This window comes from Hemitrygon akajei, chromosome 22 (assembly GCF_048418815.1).
Source record: "Hemitrygon akajei chromosome 22, sHemAka1.3, whole genome shotgun sequence".
NCBI lineage: Eukaryota > Metazoa > Chordata > Chondrichthyes > Myliobatiformes > Dasyatidae > Hemitrygon > Hemitrygon akajei.
Genome location: NC_133145.1, coordinates 12,008,420 through 12,033,678, shown reverse-complemented (window position 1 = coordinate 12,033,678; position 25,259 = coordinate 12,008,420). Strand labels below are relative to the sequence as shown.

At 44.1% G+C, this 25,259-nt stretch overlaps 1 protein-coding gene across 3 annotated transcripts in view; it reads left to right on the top strand.

Annotated features, from left to right (window-relative positions):
* unc13d (unc-13 homolog D (C. elegans)) overlaps positions 1 to 25,259 on the top strand; it is a 242,203-nt gene that overhangs the window by 191,563 nt on the left and 25,381 nt on the right. For all 3 annotated transcript variants that reach the window (XM_073026706.1, XM_073026705.1, XM_073026707.1), the window contains exons 21-25: positions 3,902 to 4,045; positions 10,822 to 10,914; positions 11,572 to 11,808; positions 14,648 to 14,716; positions 21,666 to 21,745. In XM_073026706.1, coding sequence (XP_072882807.1) covers positions 3,902 to 4,045; positions 10,822 to 10,914; positions 11,572 to 11,808; positions 14,648 to 14,716; positions 21,666 to 21,745 — 623 coding nt within the window. The remainder of the gene's footprint in view (positions 1 to 3,901; positions 4,046 to 10,821; positions 10,915 to 11,571; positions 11,809 to 14,647; positions 14,717 to 21,665; positions 21,746 to 25,259) is intronic.

Genomic DNA, 25,259 nt, shown 5'->3' with positions numbered 1-25,259 from the left:
GGGGAATAATTTAAATGAGGGGTATTTTTTAATAGAGAGTGGAATGAGCTGCCAGAGGCAGGTAAAAGTACAACATTAGACATTTGGACAGTTTCATGGATAGGATAGGTTAAGTACATGTGGGCCAAATGCAGGCAAATGGGACTAGCTCCAGAAGATTCCTTGGAACATGTGGACAGATTAGGCGGAAGGGCCTGTTTCCATGTCTGTGATCCTGACGGGTGGGGGGGGGGGGGGAGATTATGAATAATAACAGAGATATTGAGATAATCAGTTGAGTTAGATGACTATATGGTGTGACATGCTCCATTTCCCTCACTGCCACATTCACCAGTCGGAATATTCACCAGTCCTGTCTCATTGAAGGTTTGATGCCGAATTCCTCAGGCATTGCACATGTGAACCAAATTGACCTCTCCATGATGTCCGCAGAAAAAATAACATGAGTTAAGCAATGCATCTGGGGCAGAAGGAGCTCATTCAATCCCCCTGGGCCTGACCACCATTCAGTAAGATCCCCATACTCTCAAACAAGATCGTTATCACCATAAGAGTTGTGTACATTTCAGAGAAATCTTCCCTCTGGGATGTAGGCTCGGGCTGTTTAATCCCCTCTCAGAGGTGAAATCTCTTGGTGCTGGAAGTTGGTGGGCTGCGTTATTGTTTTCATTGACTCTATTGTGTTTCTTCATATCTACTGTGAATGCCCACAAGAAAATGAATCTCAGGGTAGTATATGGTGACAATACACTTTGATGATAAATTTACTTTGAACTTTGAATGTTTGTGTGTATCACAGATATATCATTCTTTATGTGGGGAGACCTATCTGCTGATAAAATGCCCTCTCATCAGAGTCCAAAATAATGGGAGGAAAGCACCTCTCCTCCTGTGCTCCAATCCCTTTTGTAATAAAGGCCAACGTATCAGTTGCCTTCTGATTTCTGGCTGAACCTGTATGTTTGCTTCAGTTACATGTATAAGGACACCCGAGCCCCTTTGAACTGTTCCCCGGTTGACGAGGCCTCTCGCCACTTAAGTGAGCAAAATGAAAGACTTCACAGTTTTTCTACTTTGAATTCCTCCCTGTTCATTCTCTTAACCAGAATATTATCCCCTGAAGCCCCTCTGCATCCTCCTCAGTCCACACCAGCACCCAGCTTTGTATTACCCATGCAAAGTTGCATTTATTCAAGCTCATCTGCATCAGACCCCCGGCACAGTTTACATATGGTTTGCCTGGAATGAAACTGAGAAAAGATTTAATTAACATCTAACTGAAACCATTAACTTTAAAGGGAACTTACTAAGTTGGTACGGCAGCTAGTCTGCCCTAGACCTTCAGAAGCCGTAGAGAGTTATGGACGCAGCTCAGCTCATCATGGGAAGCAGCCTCCCATCCACGGACTCTGTCTACACTTCTTGCTGCATTGGTGAAGTAGCCAACTTAATCGAAACCCCATCCACATTTTCTCTCCTCCCCACCTCCAGAAGATACAAAAGTTTGAGCACAGGCACTACTAAGCTCAAGAGCATTTTCTATATTGCTATTTTAAGACGATCAACCCCCTAGTACAATAAGACGGACTCTTGACCTCACAATCTACCTCATAGGCAACCAAAAACACCATTGGCAGGGGAAAGATGACATTTGAAGGTAAGCTAGTCATAATATCAAAATTGATACCAAAAGTTTTTCAGATATATCCAGGGTAAAGGAACGGGGAGAGTAGATACTGGACCACTGGAAAATGACGCTGGAGAGATAGTAACGAGGTACAAGGAAATGGCGGACAAACTGAATAAATAGTTTACATCTGTCTTCATTCTTGAAGACAAAGCAGTATGCCGGAAGTCTGAGAGTATCAGGAGGCAGTAGTGAGAGAAGTTGCCATTACTAGGGAGAAGGTGCTTGGGAAACTGAAGGGTCTCAAGGAAGATAAGTCACCTGGACCAGATGAACTTCACCCCAGGGTTCTAAAAGAGGTAGCTGAAAATATTATAGAGGTATTAATAATGATCTTTCAAGAATCAATAGATTTTGGTATGGTTCCAGAAGACTGGAAAATTGCAAATATCACTCCACTGTTCAAGAAGGGAGAGAGTCTGAAGGAAGGAAATCATAGGCCAGTTAGCCTAACCTCAGTGGTTGAAAGGATGGAGTCAATTGTTAAAGATGAGGTTTCAGGGTACTTGGAGGCAAATAAGATGTTAGCCTTCATTTCAAGAGGACCGGAATATAAAACACAAAGGATGTGATGCTGAGGCTTTACAAGGCACTGGCAAGGCCTCACTTGGAGTACTGTGAGCAGTTTTGTGGCCTATATTTGAGAAAGGATGTGATGACATTGAAGAGGGTTCAGAGGAGGTTCATGAGAATGATTTTGGGAATGAATGGGTTATCATGTGAGTAGTGATTGAAGGCCCTGGGCTTGTGCTTCAGTAGAATGAGGGGGGGATCTCGTTGAACCCTACTGAATGTTGAAAGGTCTAGATGGAGTGGATATGGAGGGTATGTTTCCTTTGGTTGGGGAGCCTAGGACCAGAGGGCACAGCCTCAGAATAGAGGGACATCCATTTAGAACAGTGAAGAGGAAGAATTTCTTCAGCCAGCAGGTGGTGAATCTGTGGAGGCCCAGTCATTGGGTGCATTTACGGCAGAGACTGATGGGTTCTAGATGAGTCAGAGCATGAAAGATTGAGGATGAGGCAGAGGGTGGAATTGAGAGGGAAATAGACCAGCCATGCTGAAATGGGAGAGCAGACTCGATGGGCCAGATGGCCTATTTTCTCCTTCACTTGTAATCAAATGCTGTTGCTTAGTGGAGGTGATGCACAGTAACCGATCGTGCTTTGGTCCCTCACAAATACAGATTCAGCTGTAATAAAAACGATTCATGCTGCTGGCTCTGCAGGGCACTGAGGCTTTCCCAAGGACAGGCACTGTCTTTTACCTGCTCTGCATCGCCTTCATATTCTTAACCAGGGCCTCAATATCTCTCAAAACCCAAGCTTCCCTAAACCTGCCAGCTTTGACTTTTATTCTAATTGGAACATACACATTTTGTACTCTCAAATTTTCACTTTTGAAGGCCTCCCACTTATCAAGCACACCTTTGCCAGAAAACCTGTCCCAATCCACACTTGCCAGCTCCTTTCTGATGCCATCAACATTGGCCATTCTCTAATTTGGAATTTCAGCCCATGGACCAGACTTATTCTTCTCTAAAGTTATCTTGAAAATAATGGAAATACGATGATGTGTCCCCTGCATTGCTTTGTTCCCAAATCAGAGATCCAATACTGCTTTCTCTCTAGCTGAGACTTCGATATATTGATTAAGGAAACTTTCCTGAACACATTTGAGCGGCTCTATCTCATCCAGTCTTTTTACAGGATGGGAGTCCCAGTCAATTTGTGGAAGGTTAAAAGCACCTACTCTCACAACCTTATTTTTCCTGCATCTGAAGTCTGTCTCTCTACAAATTTGCTCCTCTAAATCCCACTGGCTATTGGGTGGTCTATAACATAATCCTATTAATGTGGTCATCTCTTTTTCATTTTTCAGTAGACAAGCCTCCCACTCAGTCCTGTCTGCGATACTTTCCCTGATAGTAATGCTACCACACCCCCTTTAATACCTCCCCTCCCCCCATCATATCAAAAGCAATGAAAATGGAACATTGAGCAATTGATCACTCCTGCCCAAACTGAGCTGCCAGTGATGGGGCGAGGTGTGCTTTTGTTTATACAGTCATCTGTTCATCACTATTCAAATGATGTCCTAAATTTTCAGACATTTATTGCACATTTTGCCCTAAGGTTGCTTTACAGTGATGGGGTGGATGTTTTTTTGACGTACAGTCCTTACAGAGACTAACTTTCAGTTACATTTCCACAGCTGGAGAGCCTGGGAGAGAAGGCCAAGCACAGCAACTCTGCTGTAGATATTGCAACCTGCTACCTCAAGATCAAACAGACATGGACCCAGCTGAGCTGGCCAGACTCTGAGGAAGCTTTCGTCATCATGGTCAAGCTGACTGAGGTGAGTGTGACATCAACTGCAGTTTTCCATTGAAATCTCGCTTGTTCTCACTCTTGCTCTTTCCCACCCTCATATCTATATCTATCTCCATCCTCTCCTCCGCTCTGCTCTCTCCTTCCCCTCCTTCCCCTACCCCTTACCCCCTCCTTCCCCCTTACTTACCCCTCCTCTCCCCATCCCTCTCTCCCCATCTTCTCCCCTCTCTCCTCCCCATCTCCCCCTCACCCCTACCCCCTCTACTTCCTCATCTCTACTCCCTCTTGCTCACCCCTAACTGCCTCTCCCTCCCTTCCCCTTCTCCCTCTTCCCATCCTCCCACTCTCCTCCTCCTCTCCTCCTCCTCTCCTGTTCTCTCTCCCGTTCTCTCTCCCCCTTCCCTCCTCTCCCCTCTCTCTTCCCCCTCCCTCTCTCTCCCCCTCTTCCCCCCCCCCTCTCTTTGCAGAAGGGGTTTACCAGGATACTGCCTGGATCAGAGGGCATGTGCTAAAGGACAAAGTTGGACAAACTTGGGTTGTTTTCTCTAGAGCAACAGAGACTGAGAGGAGATCTGATAGAGATTTATAAGATTATGAAGGATCTAGCATTGGTTTCTTGTGTTTTTGTCCAAAGGAGATGTGCAGATTGTTTGAGTGTTGGTGCCTGGAATGAGCTGCCAGGGTTGGTGGGGGAGGCAAATATCCTCGAGGGATTTGAGAGTCTCTGGATGTTCACATGAATGTGCAGGTAATGGAAGGATGTGAGCATTGTGTCAGCTGAAGAAATTAGTTTAGTTAGTCATTTAATTACTAGTTTAACTAATTCAGCAGAACATTAGGGTTGTCATGTTCTATGATGTGGTTGCCTTGGGGTCAAAAGTTCACTTGAATGATTGTTGAAATAGGATAGGAAGGATGTTGGCTTAGAAGTATCAGAAAAAGTGTCATTGAAGGCTAGACCTTGGGGCTGAGAGGGAATTGGATCAGCCATGATGAAATGGCAGAACTCAAAGTGCCAAATGGCCAGATTCTGCTCCTGTTGTCTTGTGGGAAGTGATGGAAGTCTGGAAAGGAAGAGGCAAAGAGGTGGATTCCTCTGGCTGCCAAGTTTAAAATCTGGGTTATAGTCTCGGGGTATGGGTCAACTGGTTAAGGTCAAGATGAGAAATATATTGTAAGCAAGTTGGAGGACTGAGCATGATTTTTGTACACTGTGACAATCGGGGGATAGGAGAGGAAAGTGTTAGAGGTACCGGATCAGCCATGGTCTTACTGAAGGGTGAAGCAGGCTGTCAGAACCATGAGATTAGCTCCTGGTTATCTATCATCTTCTCACTTACTTCGTGATTGAGTTGAGTGTTCTTTAAAGATGAGTGATCTTTAACAGGTGGTGACCAAACCACAACAAGGAAGGCATTGACCTGAACTCATTCTCACTGAGGGGTCTGTCTTTGGGAATACAGTTGTATGTGGTTGGACCCATATTATTTCTCTGAGGGATGATTGCCCTCCAACAAAAACAGACATTTTCCATTTATCTGAATATGATTCCTGCCAGTTCCTGCTTCTTCCAATTATATTAATATTTCTACATTCATTTCTGGTCTGTGTTCTAAGGCTCTGCCTCCCTATCAAATTGGTTTAAGCTAATTTGGCAGGGGGATGGGAACCGGAGTGGTAGTTCTGAGGATGAAGTAGTTGTTTACAAACAAAGGCAACATGTAGTGCAACTCCTGACAAGGAGAGGCTGAAGACAGGGCAACATTGCAGTCAGCAGGATGAGCTGCAACGTAAAAGGCAGACAAAATTGAAAAGGGTGAATACAGGACTGAAAGTGCTCAGTATACGGAATAAGGTCAATGAACCTGTAGCATAGTTACAGATCGGCATGTATGATGTTGTCGGCTTCACTGAATCGTGGCTGAAAAAAGATTATAACTGGAAGCTTAATGTTCAAGGATGTACACTATCAAAAGGATAGGCAGGAAGGCAGACGGGGTGGCGTTGCTGTCTTGGTATAAAATGAAATGAAATCATTAGAACAAGGTGACAGAGGATTGGTAGGTGTGGACAGAGATAAGAAACTTCAAGGGTAAAAAGACCCTGATGGGAGTTGTATACAGACCTCCCAAACAGTAGTAAGGATGTCGTCTACAAATTACAACAGGAGATGGAAAAGTCTTGTCAAAAGGGCAATGTTACAATAATCATGGGGGATTTCAATATGCAGGCAGATCGGGAAAATCAGGGTGATGCTGGATTCCAGGAGGGAGAGTTTCTAGATGCCTACAAGATGGCTTTTTAGAGCAGCTAGTGGTTGAGCCCACTAGTGAATCAGCTATTCTGGATCAGGTGTTGTACAATTAACCAAAATTGATCAGGGAGCTTAAGGTAAAAGAACCCTGAGGGGAGAGTGATCATAATATGATCGAATTCACCCTGAAATTAGAGAAGGAGAAGCTAAATTCAGATGTATCAGTATTACAGTGGATTAAAGGGGATTACAGAGGCATGAGAGCGGATTTGGCCAGAATTAAATGGAAAAGAACACTGGAATAGATGACAGCAGAGCAGTAGTGGCTGTCATTTCTGGGATCAGTCTGGAGGGCACAGGATGTATACATCCCAAAGAGGAAGAAGTATTCTAAAGGCAAGTTGACACAAATGTGGCTAACAAGAGGTCAAAGCCAACATAAAAGCACCAGAAAGGGGAAATAATAGAACAAAAATTTGTGGAAAGTTGGTGGATTTGGAAGCTTTTAAATTCCAACAGAAGGCAACTAAAAAGTCATTAAAAAGGTAAAGATGGAATACGGAAGTAAGCTAGGCAATAATATTAAAGAGGATACCAGAAGTTTCTTCAGATACGTAAAGGGAGGCGAGAGTGGTTATTGGACCTCTGAAAAATGATGCTGGAGAGGTAGTAAAGGGGAACAAGGAAATGGCAGATGAACTGAATAAGTATTTTGCATCACTCTTCACTGTGGAGGCCAGTAACAGTATGTGGAAGTTCCAAGCATCAGGGTCATAAGGTGTGAAGTTACCACTACTAGGGAGACAATTGGATCATCAGACAGAGGAGCAGAATTAGGCCATCTGACCTATTGAGTCTGTTCTGCCATTCAATCATGACTGATGCTTTTTTGCCCCTCGTCAGTGCCACTCCTCAGCCTTTTCCCCATAATCTTTGATGCTGTGTCCAATCAAAAACCTAGTGATCTCCGCCTTAAATACACCCAACGACCTGGCCTCCACAGCTGCACGTGGTAACAAATTCCACAAATTCACCACACTCTGCCTAAGAAGTTTCTCCACACCTCTGTTTTAAATGGACGCCCCTCTTATCCTGAGGCTCTGACCTCTTGTCCCAGACCAGTGGTTCCCAACCTTTTTTTGGCCATGCCCCACCTAATCACCTCTAAAATCCTGATGCCCCCTGTGGTGATATATAATTCTTATTATTCAAAAAGTGAACTCCTATTCACCTGGAGGAAGCCTAAAAGACCATTAACTTGGTTTAAACAAGCTTCCAAAGAACATGGCATTCATGAAAGAGAAAAATAAAAGAACCAAAGGACTGTTAAAGTTCTGAGGAAGAAATTACTAAGAAATTGTAAAAAAAAAAGAACATTAAGTGATATTAAAATAATAATAATAATAAATAAATAAAACAATGCTGATTCGTTTCTACAGCATACAAAGACAGATACACCGTTTAAAAGAGATGACGCAATGTACACACCTTCACACCACCAAGAACCGAAAGCTACTGCAAAAAGCAGCATTGGCGCGACCTCGTACGAGTTTCTTACGCGTTTGGACTTGTTCATTCGTTCCTTCCTACATCAGTCAATTCATTAATTTAATTATGAAAGCCATTTGATGGTTGTAATGATGGTGATACACTATATATACAGTACATACGCAATTACACGTACATACACACAAGTATTTTTATGTATGCATACTGTATATACACATATGTATTAACTCGCACACACACTCATACTCACACAGACTTACTAGAAAAAATTCACTGTTAATAACTCATTCTCGAATTGCCCCCCTTAAAAATCAAATTACCCCCCTGTGGGGCGTACGCCCCATGTTGAGAACCACTGTCCTAGACTCTCCCACCATGGGAAACATCTTTTCCACATCTGTCTAGGCCCTTCAATATTCGAAAGGTTTCAGTGAGATTCCCCCTCATCCTTCTAAATTCCAGTGAGTACAGACCCAGAGCCATCAAACATTCCTCATATGACAACCTTTTCATTCCCAGAATCATCCATGTGAACCACCTCTGAACAATCTCCAATGCCAGCACACCTTTTCTTAGATAAGGAGCCCAAAACTGCTCACTATATTCAAGGTGAGGCCTCACCGGTGCCTTATAAAGCCTCAGCATCACATCCTTGCTCTTGTATTCTAGATCTCTTGAAATGAATGCTAACATTGCATTTGCCTTCCTCACCACCAAATCAACCTGCAAGTTAACCTTTAGGGTGCTCTGCACAAGGACTCCCAAGTCCCTTTGCATCTCAGATATTTGTATTTTCTCCCCATTTAGAAAATAGTCTTCAGATTTATTTCTACTACCAAAGTGCATGACCATACATTTTCCATCTTTGTATTTCATTTGCCACTTTCTTACCCATTCTCCTAATTTGTCGAAGTCCTTCTGCATCCTACCTGTTTCCTCAACACTACCTGCCCTTCCACCAGTCTTTATATCTTCTGCAAACTTGGCTGCAAAGCCATCTATTCCATCATCTAAATCATTTATATACAGCATAAAAAGAAGTGGTCCCAACACCGACCCCTGCGGAACACCACTAGTCACTGGCAGCCAACCAGACAAAGATCCTTTTATTCCCACTCGCTGCCTTCTTCCAATCAGCCAATGCTCTAACCATGTTAGTAACTTGCCTGTAATACCATGGGCTCTTAACTTGATAAGCAGCCTCATGTGTGGCACCTTGGCAAAGGCCTTCTGAAAGTTCAAATATACAACATCCACAGCATCCCTTTTATCTATCCTACTTGTAATCTCCCCAAAGAATTCCAATGGGTTTGTCAGGCAAGATTTTCCCTTAAGGAAACCATGTTGACTTTGTCCTGTCTTGTCCTGTGTCATCAAGTACTTCATGACCTCATCGTTAACAATTGACTCCAACATCTTCCCAACCACTGAGGTTAGGCTAGCTGGTCTATAATCTCCTTCCTGCTGCCATCTCCTTTCTTAAAGAGTGGAGTGACACCATGCCAGAGTCCAATGATTTTTGAAAGATCATTACTATGTGGTTCCATTCTGCTATAACTCTTCTAACAGTGAAGCAGCCGGTGAGACACACAACATTCAGGCATGGGGTGATAAGTGAATGATACTGACTGTGCCTCACAGGTCTGGACAACGAGCATCTCCTACAAGACAGATCACCTAATCTTCTACCCTTGTCATTGAACAGACACAGATATACCATGGTTACAACAGCAGGTCAGAGAAGGGATATCCCTCGCTGAATGATGCAACTCCTGACAACAATCCACAAGTCAGGAACTTGTTGAAACCATCTTCACTTGCCCGGATAGTGCAGCTCCCAACAAAACTAGCACAAAATGGCCCAGCTGATGAAGATCCCAAACACACCCTTCCACCTCCTCCAGCACAGCGTGTACCATCAACAAATGCAACACACTACTTTGCCAGGGTTTCTTCAGCACCTCCCAAACCCATGACTCCCTCTCCTTTGAAAGTCAAGGGAAGTATACAACCTGAAAGATCGCCTTGAACTAATCATCACCATGACATGGAAATAGAACCATGGAACATTACAGCACTGAAAAAGGCCTTTTGGCCCTTCTTGGCTGTGCCAAACCATTTTTCTGCCTAGTCCCATTGACCTGCACTTGGCCCATATCCCTCCATACACCTCTCATACCTGTCCAAGTTTTTCTTAAATGTTAAAAGTGATCTTTCCTTCATTGCTGCCATCAAAATTCTGGAGCACTCTACCAGCACCTCTAACATACCTTCTGAGGATCTTTCGGCTATGGGGGATAAGCACTGACCGCACATGCACCTGTCCTGGCCAGACTAGGGCTCGAAAGTTGGAGTCTGGGTTGTTCAGTGTGTTACCACTGCCCTCCTTGTGCATGGTACTTTACACATTGTATATCTGTAGCTACATTCCTGGATATAACATAACACGCATGAGCAGGAAAAGGCTACTCGACCCCTCGATCCTACCCCACTATTCAACAAGATCTGATCTTGGCCTTGACACTCCTCTCCTACCTGACCCCCATCAGGCTAGCGAAATAAGCTGGAGCACCTGCAGAATATCTTGTGTTTATGACACATTAATCAAATTACTTGTTACTGTAGTCTGAAGTGACTAAAAATCGCAGGTGGTTGATGAATATTTCCCAGAATGAAGTGTGTTGGTTACCCATCGAGCAGCTGTCCAACAAACCCTGGGATAGACTTTGCAAAGGGGTGAAGCTGCCCCTTGGCTGTGGTACACTTGATCCAGACCAAAGTTCCAACCCCTCCCCAGGAAGCCACCTAGAGAGTCAGACTCGCCTTCCTAAATTTATCACGGAATGGGGTAATTTGTCTGATCCTGACCCCTAAATACCACTCCTCCCCTCTTTAGGCCCCCGAGTAGAAGTGAAAAGCAAAAATTCTCCAGTCTGCCTAGGTAAAATAGCGTGCCAGTCACACTAACACCTTGAAACCCCATCCCATCTGTTTACCTGTAGTGAGTCTGGAACACTCACGGACTCCTCCTGTTACAGGATATGTGCAAAGTTGCGTTAATGTACTGTCGACTCATTGAGCAGAAGGCAGAGGAACTGTCATCCAAGGGAGATCACGAAAACGCAAATGATGTGAGTACTGACTGCACCTCATTAATCTGTATTCTTCAAACAATTTGCATTTCGTTAATATTTAACTATAGTTAACAATAATCTATAAGAATTCACATAACAAGACGACATTACTGGGAAACCTAGGGAGTTAATGATAGAGAGGATTAGATGTACAAAATATAAAAAAGGAATTATTTATTCTCAGGCACAGCTGACACTGAGAGGTAAAGTGGTGTGCCTTCTCCGTTAAACCTGATCAAAGGAGGGGCTTAGATCAAGAAAGCCTCAATATTGGCCAAGTGAGAAAGGAAATAGAGTCTTAGAGTGACACAGGCCCTTCGGTCCAACTCGTACATGCTGAACAAGTTGCCCAACTATATGCCCAAGTAAGGACTGAATGTAAACCGGATGAAAAATCAACTCGAGAGATCTCAGTCTCACCCAGATACCACAAGAGGGCAGCTGAGGTAACTCATCTGCCTTGACGAGAATACAACTGGAGAAGGCCGTTTGGGTGCTGGGATATATGCTTTGCCACCTAATGGTTCATGAATGTTGTTCTTATCCCTGTTATTAACCTTGTCCTTTCAATGTTCACCACTTTGAAAACAAATCCACGATGTGAGTGGAGGACAGCTAGAAATTAATAAGGTTTTTCCACCTTTACTCTCCTAGTCAGATGTGAATGCTGTGAGGTCACTGCAGCTCTGCGTGGTTCTCAACAACATGAGGCATCTTCGGGAGGTCATTTCCCGGTTGCCGGAGGACCTGGACTGGCAGGGGCTAAAGGAGGACACAGCCAGCATGATCTCAGTGGATCAGATCCAGAACACACTGCACACCCAGCTCGAGAGGGTCAACGACCAAATCAACAATAAGATCCAGGGTGTGATCCAAACCCTTGCACAGAAGGTATGGACCCCAGACAGGAAAACACGGAGGCTGAAATTCTACTTTGTCTTTAGTTGAGTTAATAAATTAGACACCTGGATACAAGTCCATCCATTTCAATGGCAGTTCTTCTCTTTCTTTTAAGCCAACCTTCCTTCCAATTTCAGATTCTCACCCCAAAAGCTGTTCAAGTGAACTTTTGCTGTACGACCCCAAGGCAACCATGTCATAGAACATAGATCAATACAGCACAGGAACACAATGCTGTGGTGAAATAATTAAACTGGTAATTAAATACATAACTAATATAATCCCTTCTGCCTATACAATGTTCACATCCTTCTGGAAGTTTGAGAGTGTCAGGGGGCAGAGGTGAGTGCAGTTGCCGTTACTAGGGAGAAAGTGCTTGGGAAACTGAAAGGCCTGAAGCTAGATAAAATACCTGGACCAGATGGTCTACACCCCAGGGTTCTGCAATATGTGGCTGGAGAGATTATGGCGGCATTAGTAATGATCTTTCAAGAATCAGTAATTTCTGGCATGGTTCCAAAGGATTGGAAAATTGCAAATGTTGATCCACTCCTCAAGGGAGAGGGGCAGAAGAAAGGAAATAATAGGCTAGTTAGTCTGACCTGTGTCGCTGGGAAGATGTTGGAGTTGATTGTTAAAGATGAGGTTTTGGGGTACTTGGAGGCACATGATAAAATAGGCCAAAGTCAGCATGGTTTCCATAAGAGAAGATCTTGCCAGGCAAATCTGTTGGGATTCGTTGAAGAAATAACAAACAGGATAGACAAAGGAGAATCGGTGGATTTTGTGTGCTTGGATTTTCAGTGGCCTTTGACAAGGTGCCACACATGAGGCTGCTTAACGAAGTAGGAGTCCATAGTATTATGGGAAAGATTCTAGCACGGATAAAGCAGTGGCTGACTGTCAGGAGGCAAAGAGTGGGAATAAAGGGAGCCTTTTCTGGTGGGCTGCTGGTGACTAGTGGTGTTCCACAAGGGTCTGTGTTGGGAATGCTTATTTTTACGTTATATGTCAATGATCTGAATGACAGAATTGTGCGCTTTGTGGCCAAGTTTGCAGACTTGCTTTGCGTGACTGATAGTCTGGCCGTGCCACTTTAGGAAGTGATGAAGACTCGTACTCGGAGATGAGTCCTATAAGTTAAAAGGAGGTGGGTAATGCTGGAACACTTAGAGACAGAAACAATGTTAATGCTTGTTGATCTGAAGTGTTGAGACTCTTTTCTCTCAGATGCTACCTCACTGCCCAGTATTTCCTGCCTGAGCTTCAGATTTACAGCTTGAACTCTATTCTGTCTTTGTACAAGCTACAGCAGGGAAGAGGAAACGTTACCTTCTCTCAACAGAATTGCTGAGACATTGGCATCCCTTGTACGTTCATGGGTCTAGCCAGGGAGACTCTAGTCTAGTTTAGTCTGACATTCTCAGGAAGGTGATGGTCTCCAGTGATTACTTAGCTTGTTCAACCATAAATTTCATGATGTTTGGTTAGAAGCAATTGTCCAGTTAATATATTGATGACTGATGAGATTTCCTTTGCATGAGTTCAAAGTTCAAAATAAAATTTATTATCAGAGTATGTACACGTCTTTTTCTGCAGGCATGCTTAGCAAATCTATAGAACAGTAACTGTAAACAGGATCTGTAAACTGTAAACAAACTGTGCAAATGTAGATAATAAATAAATAGCAATGAATAACAAGCATGAAGTAACAAGATAAAAGTGTCCTTAAGTGAGTGTTGCTATCCCCTTTTGTTCAAGAGCCTGGTGGTTGAGGGGTAGTAACTGTTCTTGAACCTGGTGGTGTGAGTCATGAGGCTCCTGTACCTTCGACCTGATGGCAGCAGCAAGAAGAGAGCATGGCCTGGGTGGTGAGGATCTCTGATGATGGATGCTGCTTTTCTATGGCAACGTTTCACGTAGAAGTTATGTTTCATGTCAGGAAGTTATGTTGCAGCTTTATAAAATTGGTTAGACCACATCTGGAGTACTGCATTGAATTCTGCTCACCCCATTATAGGGAGGATGTGAAGTCTTTGGAGAGATTGCAGAAGCGATTTACTAGGTTGGTGCCTGAATTAAAGGGCATGTGCTATGAGAAGAAGTTGGAAAACCTATTTTGTTTTATCCGGAGCGGTGGAGGCTGACAGAAGCGAGGTTTATGACATTATGAGAGGCGTAGATAGAATAGACAGCCAAAATCTTTCTTTCCAGGGTTGAAATGTCTAATATTAGAGGGCATACATTTAATGTGGGAAGCGGTAATTTAAAAGGAGATACGCAGACCAAGTTTTTTTTGCAGAGAGTGGTGAGTGCTTTGAATGTGCTGCTGGAGGAGATAAATATGACAGAGTTGTTTAAGGGGGTTTTAGACAAGCACACTAAAGGGCAGAGAATGGAGGGATATTGACATTTTGTAGGCAGAAGGGATTAGTTTAATTACTAGTTTAATTAGTTTGGAACAACATCTCGGGCTAAAGGAACTGTTTCATGCTCCCTATCCTAGTGTTGAGCCCATCAATAAAGGAGGGCTTGTTCACAGGATTCCTACTCAAGTGGTAACAAAACTCAGTTTGAACAACCACAGCAAGGAAGTTTTACCAGGGAATGTCCCTTGGAGGACAGTCAGCAGAATGGGAGGCTTCCTGCTTGTCCCAAAGCTGGACCTCAGTGATTTACCTGTCCCAGCTCCCTTGTAATCATTTGTTTTAGTTATACTTTGTTAATCCAAGATTTGGGATTTGTCTGTCGCTGTAGATTATTAAAGGCTCAAGCTTCTGACCATACAGGTTAAAGGCATAATCAAATATAAATCCTTTGTGTTTACCAGCTGCAAGCAGACATAAAGAAACACATCCACAGCCTGTCCACATCCAGCCATGAACTGCCATTGGATAATGTGAGTAAATAGTATTAAAGTCTTGATAATAGCATCCACTTTATTTACCTACATGCTGTATTGATTCACAGGAGGTAGTGATTGATGTTAAGTCCAACAAAGATGGCCCATCCCTAATTACCTTTGGCAAACACAAAGTACACTGCAGATGCTGGGGTCAAATCAACGTGTACAACAAGCTGGAGGAACTCAGCAGGTCGGGCAGCATCCGTTGAAAGAAGCAGTCAACGTTTCGGGTCGAGACCCTACGTCAGGACTGAAGAAGGAAGGGGTAGGGGCTCCGTCCTCTGCTTCGTCCACAACAACAGACAGGATCTCCCGGTTGCCACCCACTTCAACTCTCCTTCACATTCCCATTCGGATATGTCCATACATGGCCTCCTCTACTGCCATGATGAGGCCAAACTCAGGGTGGAGGAGCAACACCTCATATACCGTATGGGTAGTCTCCAGCCCCTTGATATGAACGTCGAATTCCCTCCCTCTCCCTTCCCCCATCCCACTTTCACTCTGCCTCCTCTTCCAGCTGCCTATCACCTCTCTCATGATTCTGCCTTCTTCTACTACCCATAGTGCTTTCCCTTTACATTCCTTCTTCACCTCTCCTGCCTATCCCCTCCCTGCTTCCCCTCCCCCTCCCCTTGATCTTTCCCCTTACTGGTTTTTCACCTGGCACCTACCAGCCTTCTCCTTCCCACCCTCCCCCCACCTTCTTTATAGGGCTCCTGCCCCCCCTTCAGTCCTGACGAAGGGTCTCGGCCCGAAACGTTGACTGCTCATTTCCATGGATGCTGAGTTCCTTCAGCGTGTTGTCCGTGCTAATTACCTATGAGAAGGTGGTGGTCAGTTGCCACCTTAAACCACGCGGTCCTCTGGGGAAGACGCTCACACAGTGCTGCTGGGGATGGTGTTCCAGGATTTGTACCTGGTGATATATCTCCATGTCAGGAAGGTGTGCGACTTGGAGGGGAACCTGCAGGTGGTAGTGTTGCCCTGTGCCTGATGCCCTTAGACTAAATACTCAACCCCTGAAGTGCTCTTGTGACCACAGTATTTATGTACCTGCTCGCGTTGTGGTCACTGGTGACCGCCAGGACACTGAAGATGAGGAATATCAAAGAGGTACGCTTAGACCTGCTTGTTGGAGAAGATCATTGCTTGTCATTTGTCAGGCCAAGGCTGCATGCAGCACGATCTAGACAGAGATGGGCTCCTTCATTCATTGAAGCTTTTGAATAGAGTTGTCCATGGTTCAACTATTACCTAACCTTCCCAATTCATATAATCAAACGAAGGGCATTCAAAATGCAACTGAAGATGGTTGGCCCTAGGACACTGAAGAGCTTCTGCAAAGATGTTCTGGGGTTTAGATAACTGACCATCCTGCTTTACGTGAGGCATGTCTCCAAACATTGGGGTGTGGTCCCTTCGATGCCCATCGGCTTTACCAGAACATTTAGACGCCACTCTTCATCACATGCTGCCTTACTGTTTTGGGCAGTGTTCCCACTTCAGCGCTGAGATTCAACTCATTGGCCCATGTTTGGGCCAAGGCTGCAGTGGGACCAGGAGCAGAGTGCTACACTGGTCATCAGTGAGTCAGTGGTGCCTCACTCTTTTCATCACGTTGCTGACTATGGAGACCTTGTGGGCAGTCACTTGTGGGATGGGGTTTGCTCTGCTTTTTGTCAACAAGACACACCAGGCAATTCTCTACATTGTTGAGTGTGCCCCAGCATTATACGTGTAGCAAGTATAGGCTGGCCAGATGTCCAGAGAATTCTGGGATGTAGGTGTTCAGGACCACAACTGGGATGTTTTCTAGTTCCACCGCCATCCAAATATCCATTCTTTCAGCACTTCTCCATAAGGTGTGGCTGAAGACTGGTTCTATGATAGAAGGAATCCAAATCTTTCTTCTCTTCCTTGTGTTATAAAGTTAAGAAATGCATTATGTGTATTCTGGTATTTCTGGTGGAAAGTATATTTGGAGGACTGCAACAGTTGCAAGGAAGGCCTATGATCACACACAGGCCTATGACAGCACAGATCACGAAGACCTGCCATTAAGTGGCAGAGCTGACTTGTGCCTGCTTGTGCCCTTGACACACACGGGAAGAATGGCCACTGAGTCAGGTGCCAAGGAGGGATGGGATTATTCTAATTCTGGAACATTTGAAGTATGAAGGGGAAATATGAATAAAATATAGTCTGTTAAAACTTTGTTCAGGTGGTGGGTATAGACTTTCTAAATCTAATCACATCCTTGAGTTAAGTGTTGGTACAATTTTAGCCTTGCCACATAAAAATAAAGCAAATCTGTTAACTGTATGAATGGCGGATCTGCACCCAGCAGAACATATAGCTAGTTTAACGGGGTTGTCATTGTCCTTCATTATAACACACACCAGGTAACTACCTCAATCCTTTGGCCAAGGAACAAAGGATCTCGGTAACCTCTGGCTTTATTGTTGTGTGAAGGAAAGGATCAGTGAATTCACTAATGCTTCTCATCACAAATGAGGAAACTCCAAGACTAATAAGGAAAATCTACCCTGGAATATTATTCCTGCCCCTCACCCTCTCTCAATACCAGCCCGGGAGATGGGTGAACACAGATTCCTCAATTGTTGTTTTTCCTGTTTGCCCAGTGATAAGATGGGATGATTTAGTGATTCAGTTATTCTGGGTTGGATCATTTAGTTAGCACAAAATAACCAATTCAAATCCACTTATTCAGAAGATAAGGAGGGAGGAAGGGTGGATGGAGAGGGAATGGGAAGAGGGGAGGTGGATGCGAGGTGCAGGGAGAAAGAACTGGTGACAGATTAGAGGGAACCAAAAGAGAGTCAAGGGAAGGTTTTCTCCAATTTCAGAATACTAATTCAGCTTCCTTTCGGTCTTCCCAGGCCTTAGAAGCGACAGAGGAAGCTTGGAGGGCTATTTAAAAACAGAAAGGATAGACTAATGTAAATTTATCATCTATGGTGGGCAAATGATCAGATTCACTTTTGAGCGTGGAACTAATCTTCATTTGGAAAGATGCAAGACAATGAATGAGCCTGCATAGGTCAGAGTTGACCATGGATATTGTGTCCTAGCTGTCTAGATATGCAAGCCAGGACAGTACGATTTGGAGAGCAAGCTGTTGCCCATGTAGCAAGCTCCCACTCTCCATGCATCTGATGAACCCAAAGAAACGACAGAGACCAATACAGTTTGGTACCAGCAGTGTCGCAGGAGTTGCCAGTCAGCATTGAACTCAACGTAGGACTGCCTTAGGGACTCCAGCTCCCGATCTCTCCCTCAGGGTTTACTTCCAAAGCCTTCACCATGAGTGGGTGTAGACGCAGGGCAGCGGAGGTTTAAGATCAGAGATTTCCTTCTCCGACTGCCAACCATGGCTGACAATCCCATCTGCCCAAAGTGACTGGTTTTAAGGTACTGGTAACCCACCTTTGCCATTTCTCCTGTAAGTAGGAACGGTTCTGCCGAGTTTAGTAGCTAAGCTATACAGTATGTGAAGGCCAGGAGCTGGACCTGGTTGTCAGAGACTATTTGAGGCACACTCCATTGGGAGCATTTAATAGGCAATGGGAGCTTATCCACAGCTACACCAACCTTAGGGAAGACAGGCAACATGGATTTTTTGGAAGGCAAACTCATATCGGAGGAACTTCACTGAATTTTTTATTCAAATAACAAGGAGGGTTGATGAGATGGTGCACTTGCAGCAGTAGGTCTACTGATTGGGTCCCAGATGATAGGCTGATCAAGAACAGTAAAACCCCATGGGATCCAAAGAAGAGCAGCACATTATCTCCAAAATCTGTTCAATACCAGGAAGCAAAGGTCAGTGTTACATGGGTGTGCTGTAAGAGTGGAGAGCATTCCAGAGGGTCCCACAGAGCTTGGGACCTAGTCCCTCATCTTTTGATTGTGAACTAAATACTATAGACATGATAAAGGACGTGGATAAGTCCATAAGATATAGGAGCAGAAGTAGGCCATTCGGCCCATCAAGTATGCTCCGTCATTCAATCATGGGCTGATCCAATTCTTTCAGTCATCCCCACTCCCCTGCTTTCATCCCATACCCTTTGATGCCCTGGCTAATCAAGAACCTATCTATCTCTGCCTTAAATGCACCCAATGACTTGTGGGTGACACAGCCGCTCATGGCAACAAATTTCACAGATTTACCACCCTCTGACTAAAGTAATTTCTCCACATCTCTGTTCTAAATGGACGTCCTTCAATCCTGAAGTTGTGCCCTCTTGTCCTGGACTCCCCTACCCTGGGAACTAACTTTGCCATATCTAATCTGTTCAGGCCTTTTAACATTTGGAATGTTTCTATGAGATCCCCCATCATTCTCCTGAACTCCCGGAATACAGCCCAAGAACTGCCAGACATTTCTCATACAGTAACCCTTTCATTCCTGGAATCATTCTCGTGACTCTTCTCTGAACCCTCTCCGATGTCCAAATTTATCCTTTCTAAAATAGGGAGCCCAAAACTGCACACAATACTCCAAGTGTGGTCTCACAAGTGCCTTATAGAGCCTCAACATCACATCCCTGCTCTTATATTCTATACCCCAAGAAATGAATGCCAACATTGCATACGCCTTCTTTACAACCAACTCAACCTGGAGGCTAACCTTTTCAATTCTTTCCCCATCTAAATAATAATCTGCCCATTTCTTTCTTTCACCAAAGTGCATGACCATACACTTTACAACATTGTATTTCACTTGCCACTTCTTTGCCTATTCTCTTAAACTATCTAAGTCTCTCTGTTTCCTCAGCACTATCCGCTCCTCCACCTATCTTTGTATCGTCGGCAAATTTAGCCACAAATCCATTAATACCGTAGTCTAAATCATTGACATACATCATAAAAAGCAGCAGTCCCAACATCAACCCCTGTGGAACTCCAGTGGTAACAGGCAGCCAGCCAGAATAGGATCCCTTTATTCCCACTCTCTGTTTTCTGCCAACCAGCCAATGCTCCCCCCATGCTAGTAACTTCCCTGTAATTCCATGGGCTCCTATCTTGCTAAGCAGCCTCATGTGTGGCACCTTGTCAAAGACCTTCTGAAAATCCAAGTACACCACGTCTACTGCATCTCCTTTGTCCACCCTGCTTGTAATTTCCTCAAAGAATTGCAGTGGGTTTTGCTTTCAGGAAACCATGCTGGCTTTGACCTATCTTGTCATGTGCCTCCAGGTACTCTGTAATCTCATCCTTAACCATCGATTCCAAAATGGGTATGGGCTGACAAAAGGGGAACTTCTGATTTGAAGAACATTTTGTTTGGCTGGTTGTTTACGCAGAAATATGGCAAATGAAATTTAATCCAGAAACCTTGAGGTTCATTTGGGGGAAGTGAAACCAGGTAGGAAATTATCCTGTGGAGGAAGAAGCGGAGGGGGGGTGTTTATCCACAGATCTTCAAAAGCAACAAAACTACCCCAACATATCACTACCTGTCCACCAGCCAGTTCACCACCTCCTGCCACATTGGTCTAACCAGCCACCTCAGGATCGGCAAAATCCCACCACCCTCCCTTCATTCACAGTGAAAGGGAATCACCCTGCCCAAGGAGGAGAAAGAATGCAAAGGTTCAAAAGCCATGAAAGACTCTTTCTTGTATTAGCCAAGACAGAGATTTCCTCCATGGACTGTGTACAATGCTGGACGGAGCATTGTGTGCAGTTCTGGTGACCACATGACAGGCAGTGGGAGAGCATTGGGTGGACTGCCATTGAGATTTATGAGGATCGCATCAGGAATGGAAACTAGTTGCTGTGAGAAAAGATTGGATAAGCTTGGTTGTTTTTGTTGGAAAAGGCAAGGTCAGTTCCCTTCTTGTCTTTGGTAAAGTTTTGATCAACATTTGTTTCCAGAGACATTTTTTTTTTGTTAACAAATGTCCAGACAGTGTGTCATCTGGACCAGAATGACCATCAGAGACACTGCACCCTCTATGCACTTTAAAAGGTTGAGGGGAGTGTGGGGAGAATAACAGGAACAGATAGCTGGGCTGGGGATTACTCTGTAACCCAGCATGGACTCAGATGGCTGAATGGCTGTGAGGAAACACAGAGCTTACTTCCAGCACTTTGTTTACATTTCACCTGAGACAAGACTTCATTTGGGGTGTATAAAATTGTGAGGAGCCTAGATTCAGACAGGAAGAACACTTTTCCTTTAGCTGAGGAATTAAAAATCAGCAGGCATTGATTTAAAGGAATTTGTAAGGATTAGAGGCAAGCTGAGGAAAAAGACTTTCATTGAGGGAGGAGAGGGTGCATGGATGGTCGGGACTCCCTGTCTGGAATGGTAGAAAACCTCACTGTATTTAAACAGTAGCTGGGTGTGGACTGCAAAGACTGTGACCTGCAGGATGAAGACCTGGTGCTGGAAAGTGACATTAGGCTGGGGAGCTCTTTTTCCACATCATAGACAAATGGGTTGAGTAACCATCGCTTTTGTTCATCTCTGCTCTTGTACATCAGTTGTTAGTGATACCAATGGAGTAGATTAGGTTTTATAAGTAGGAAGAACTTTGAGAATTTTTCTAATTGATACGCAAATTAGTAAAAGGTACTGCAGATTATGGAGGACAAAGACATGTGACCAAGACTTGGGTATGTGGCAGATTGTACGTGTTAACATCCTATCCTACCTTCTCCGTGTTTGTGTAATTAAAGCAGATCTATTTCAATTCCAAATGTGGCATAAAAACAACACACACAAAAAGCTGGAGGAACTCAGCAGGCCAGGCAGCATCTATGGAAAAAAGTACAGTTGCTGTTTCAGGCCATAGATGTTGCCTGGCCCGTTGAGTTCCTCCAGCATTTTGAGCGTGTTGCTAAGATTTGCAGCATCTGCAGATTTTCTCTTGATTGTGGCATAAAAATACTTTTTTTATCACTTTAGTTGCTAGTGCCTCTGATGAGCTTTCTGGAGACTGAATTTGCATACATGGATACAAACCTGGTGAAAGAGAATTTTCAGAGGTAAGCTGCAGGTTCATTAAATCATCAGAAAACATCTGTCACTCTAAAATAAACTGTAGAGAGAATGTGTCAGTGTCTGGGTAAAGGAGATCCTACTTGCTTTGTGCTAGCCCACTTATCGAGTATATTCAAGGCAGATCAATGTATTTTGAAAAAATATTTAAAAACAGGGTCGGGTGCATTTACTAGAATTTCTGCTTCCTAACCACAGGATCTGCAATTCCTTGTAAATCCCAAAGTTTGGTGGGTTCATTAGCTATTGTGAATTGCTCTACTGTAGAGCAGAGGGGTAGGACCTGGGGCAAGTTGATGGGAATGTGGGGAGAATTTTTACTCAGAGAGCTGTGTGGAATGAGCTTCCAGTAGAGGCAGGTTCGATATTGTCATTTAAAGTAAAATTGGATAGGTATATGGACAGGAAAGGAATGGAGGGTTATGGGCTGAGTGCAGGTCGGTGGGACTAGGTGAGAGTAAGCATTCGGCACGGACTAGAAGGGCCAAGATGGCCTGTTTCCGTGCTGTAATTGTTATATGCTGACATTGGGAATTCGGGGAGGATATGCTGTCATTGGGAACGTGGAGAGGGAGAATATGCTGACATTGGGAATGTGGAGAGGGAGAATATGCTGACATTGGGAATGTGAGGAGGATATGCTGTCATTGGGAACGTGGAGAGGATATGCTGTCATTGGGAATGTGGAGAGGATATACTGTCATTGGGAATGTGGAGAGGGAGAATATTCTGTCATTGGGAATGTGGGGAGGATATTCTGACATTGGGAATGTGGGGAAGATATACTGACATTGGTAATGTGGGGAGGATATGCTGACATTGGGAATGTGGGGAGGATATGCTGTCATTGGGAACATGGGGAGAGAGGATATACTGTCATTGGGAATGTGGGGAGGGAGAATATGCTGTCATTGGGAATGTGGAAAGGATATACTGTCATTGGGAATGTGGAGAGGGAGAATATTCTGTCATTGGGAATGTGGGGAGGATTTCTGACATTGGGAATGTGGGAAGGATATACTGACATTGGGAATGTGGGGAGGATATGCTGTCATTGGGAATGTGGGGAGGATATGTTGTCATTGGGAATGTGGGGAGGATATGCTGTCATTGGGAATGTGGGGAGGATATGTTGTCATTGGGAATGTGGGGAGGATATGCTGTCATTGGGAATGTGGGGAGGATATGTTGTCATTGGGAATGTGGGGAGGATATGCTGTCATTGGGAATGTGGGGAGGATATGCTGTCATTGGGAATGTGGGGAGGATATGTTGTCATTGGGAATGTGGGGAGGATATACTGACCTTCGTGGAACAGTGGCTGCCTCTTGATGGCCAGAGATTTACTGGGCTAAAGGGCCTGTTTCTGAGTGGTATCTCTCTACCAGAGAGGGCTGGTGAGGGGAAATTGGCACCGAACTAACAGAAACACTGAAAGCATGTCAGATTGGCTGACTCCTGCTTCACTTTCTAACGTTTGGTACTTAACTTGTGAAGAAGCACAGAATGAACCTCGCTAAACAGACACATCTAGAAATATCTCAGTATGTGCGGTTGGGAGACTGTAGGTCTGACACGGTGGTCAGCAGCACAGGGGCGCCGCAGGGAACTGTACTCTCTCCGGTCCTGTTCACCCTGTACACATCAGACTTCCAATATAACTCGGAGTCCTGCCATGTGCAGAAGTTCGCTGATGACACGGCCATAGTGGGGTGTGTCAGGAATGGACAGGAGGAGGAGTATAGGAAACTGATACAGGACTTTGTGATATGGTGCAACTCAAACTACCTGCGTCTCAATATCACCAAGACCAAGGAGATGGTGGTGGACTTTAGGAGATCTAGGCCTCATATGGAGCCAGTGATCATTAATGGAGAATGTGTGGAGCAGGTTAAGACCTACAAGTATCTGGGAGTACAGTTAGACGAGAAGCTAGACTGGACTGCCAACACAGATGCCTTGTGCAGGAAGGCACAGAGTCGACTGTACTTCCTAAGAAGGTTGGCGTCATTCAATGTCTGTAGTGAGATGTTGAAGATGTTCTATAGGTCATTTGTGGAGAGCGCCCTCTTCTTTGTGGTGGCGTGTTGGGGAGGAAGCATTAAGAAGAGGGACGCCTCACGTCTTAATAAGCTGGTAAGGAAGGCGGGCTCTGTCGTGGGCAAAGTACTGGAGAGTTTAACATCGGTAGCTGAGCGAAGGGCGCTGAGTAGGCTACGGTCAATTATGGATAACTCTGAACATCCTCTACATAGCACCATCCAGAGACAGAGAAGCAGTTTCAGCGACAGGTTACTATCGATGCAATGCTCCTCAGACAGGATGAAGAGGTCAATACTCCCCAATGCCATTAGGCTTTACAATTCCACCGCCAGGACTTAAGAACTTTTTAAAAGCTATTATTAATGCTTTTTGAGATAGTGATTTAGATGCATATCATATTTTTTACTGAGTTAAGTATTGTATGTAATTAGTTTTGCTACAACAAGTGTATGGGACATTGGAAAAAAAGTTGAATTTCCCCATGGGGATGAATAAAGTATCTATCTATCATATCAATAAACTGCCCTTAATGCACTAGAGCATTAGAGGCTGCTGTCAGATAATCCAAGTGAGCAGAAACCCTGTGCAGGATCCTAATAATTACTTTAACAGTATAGTGTGGCATTAACATGAACCAGTGTTTGTACTTGAAAAACCCAATGCAAGTTTTCAATGAAGGTTTATATGGTCTCCATTTCACTAGCTGGAATTGATGACAGTCAGTAAATAGCAGTCCCAGTAGCTTATCTCTGTTCACCACTGACCCCACATGATATGCTCTGCAACTTCCCCCAACCCTTAAACTATGGGTGTCTGTGCATCTTCAGTTTTTATCTCCAGGGCACTTTGTGCTTTTAATATTTCAATTTTTGAGTAATCTTGTACATTTATTAGTTAACTGGAAAGACATTGTCCCACAAGAGTAAGAAATTCTCCACAGCGATTAAATCTTGCAATGGGAGAATTTAAAATTTACTATGCTGTGGATGTCTGGATATAGTAGCTGTTCTATATAGTATATATAGTTGGGATGCATTCTGTATTGAGTGGGAAGTTATAGCTAAGCAGGGAGGAACATTGTATATTTAATATTTCAGTAATATTTGAGTAATCTTGTACATATATTATTTGATTAAGCACTCTTGTTTGTTTAAACAACTACGGGTTATATATAAACATACATGACGTGCTTACGTCATTGCGCTATCACGTGATACATGTGCACCTCGCTTAAAGTTAAAACAAAGTTACACCTGCACTCCCGGACTTCCGTGTTTCCTTTGAATTAATGTAATGTTTTGTAGTTACAAAACATAACAGTAATTTGTTCTGACATTGGTGACTATGTCTTTGCATTAAGTTCTGGTATGCCTCTTCCTTCAACTTCTCTGCCTCTCCAGCTCCCTCACATCAAGATGGGTCTGTTTTTATCACCTCTGAAGGCTGTTGTAAATGTTT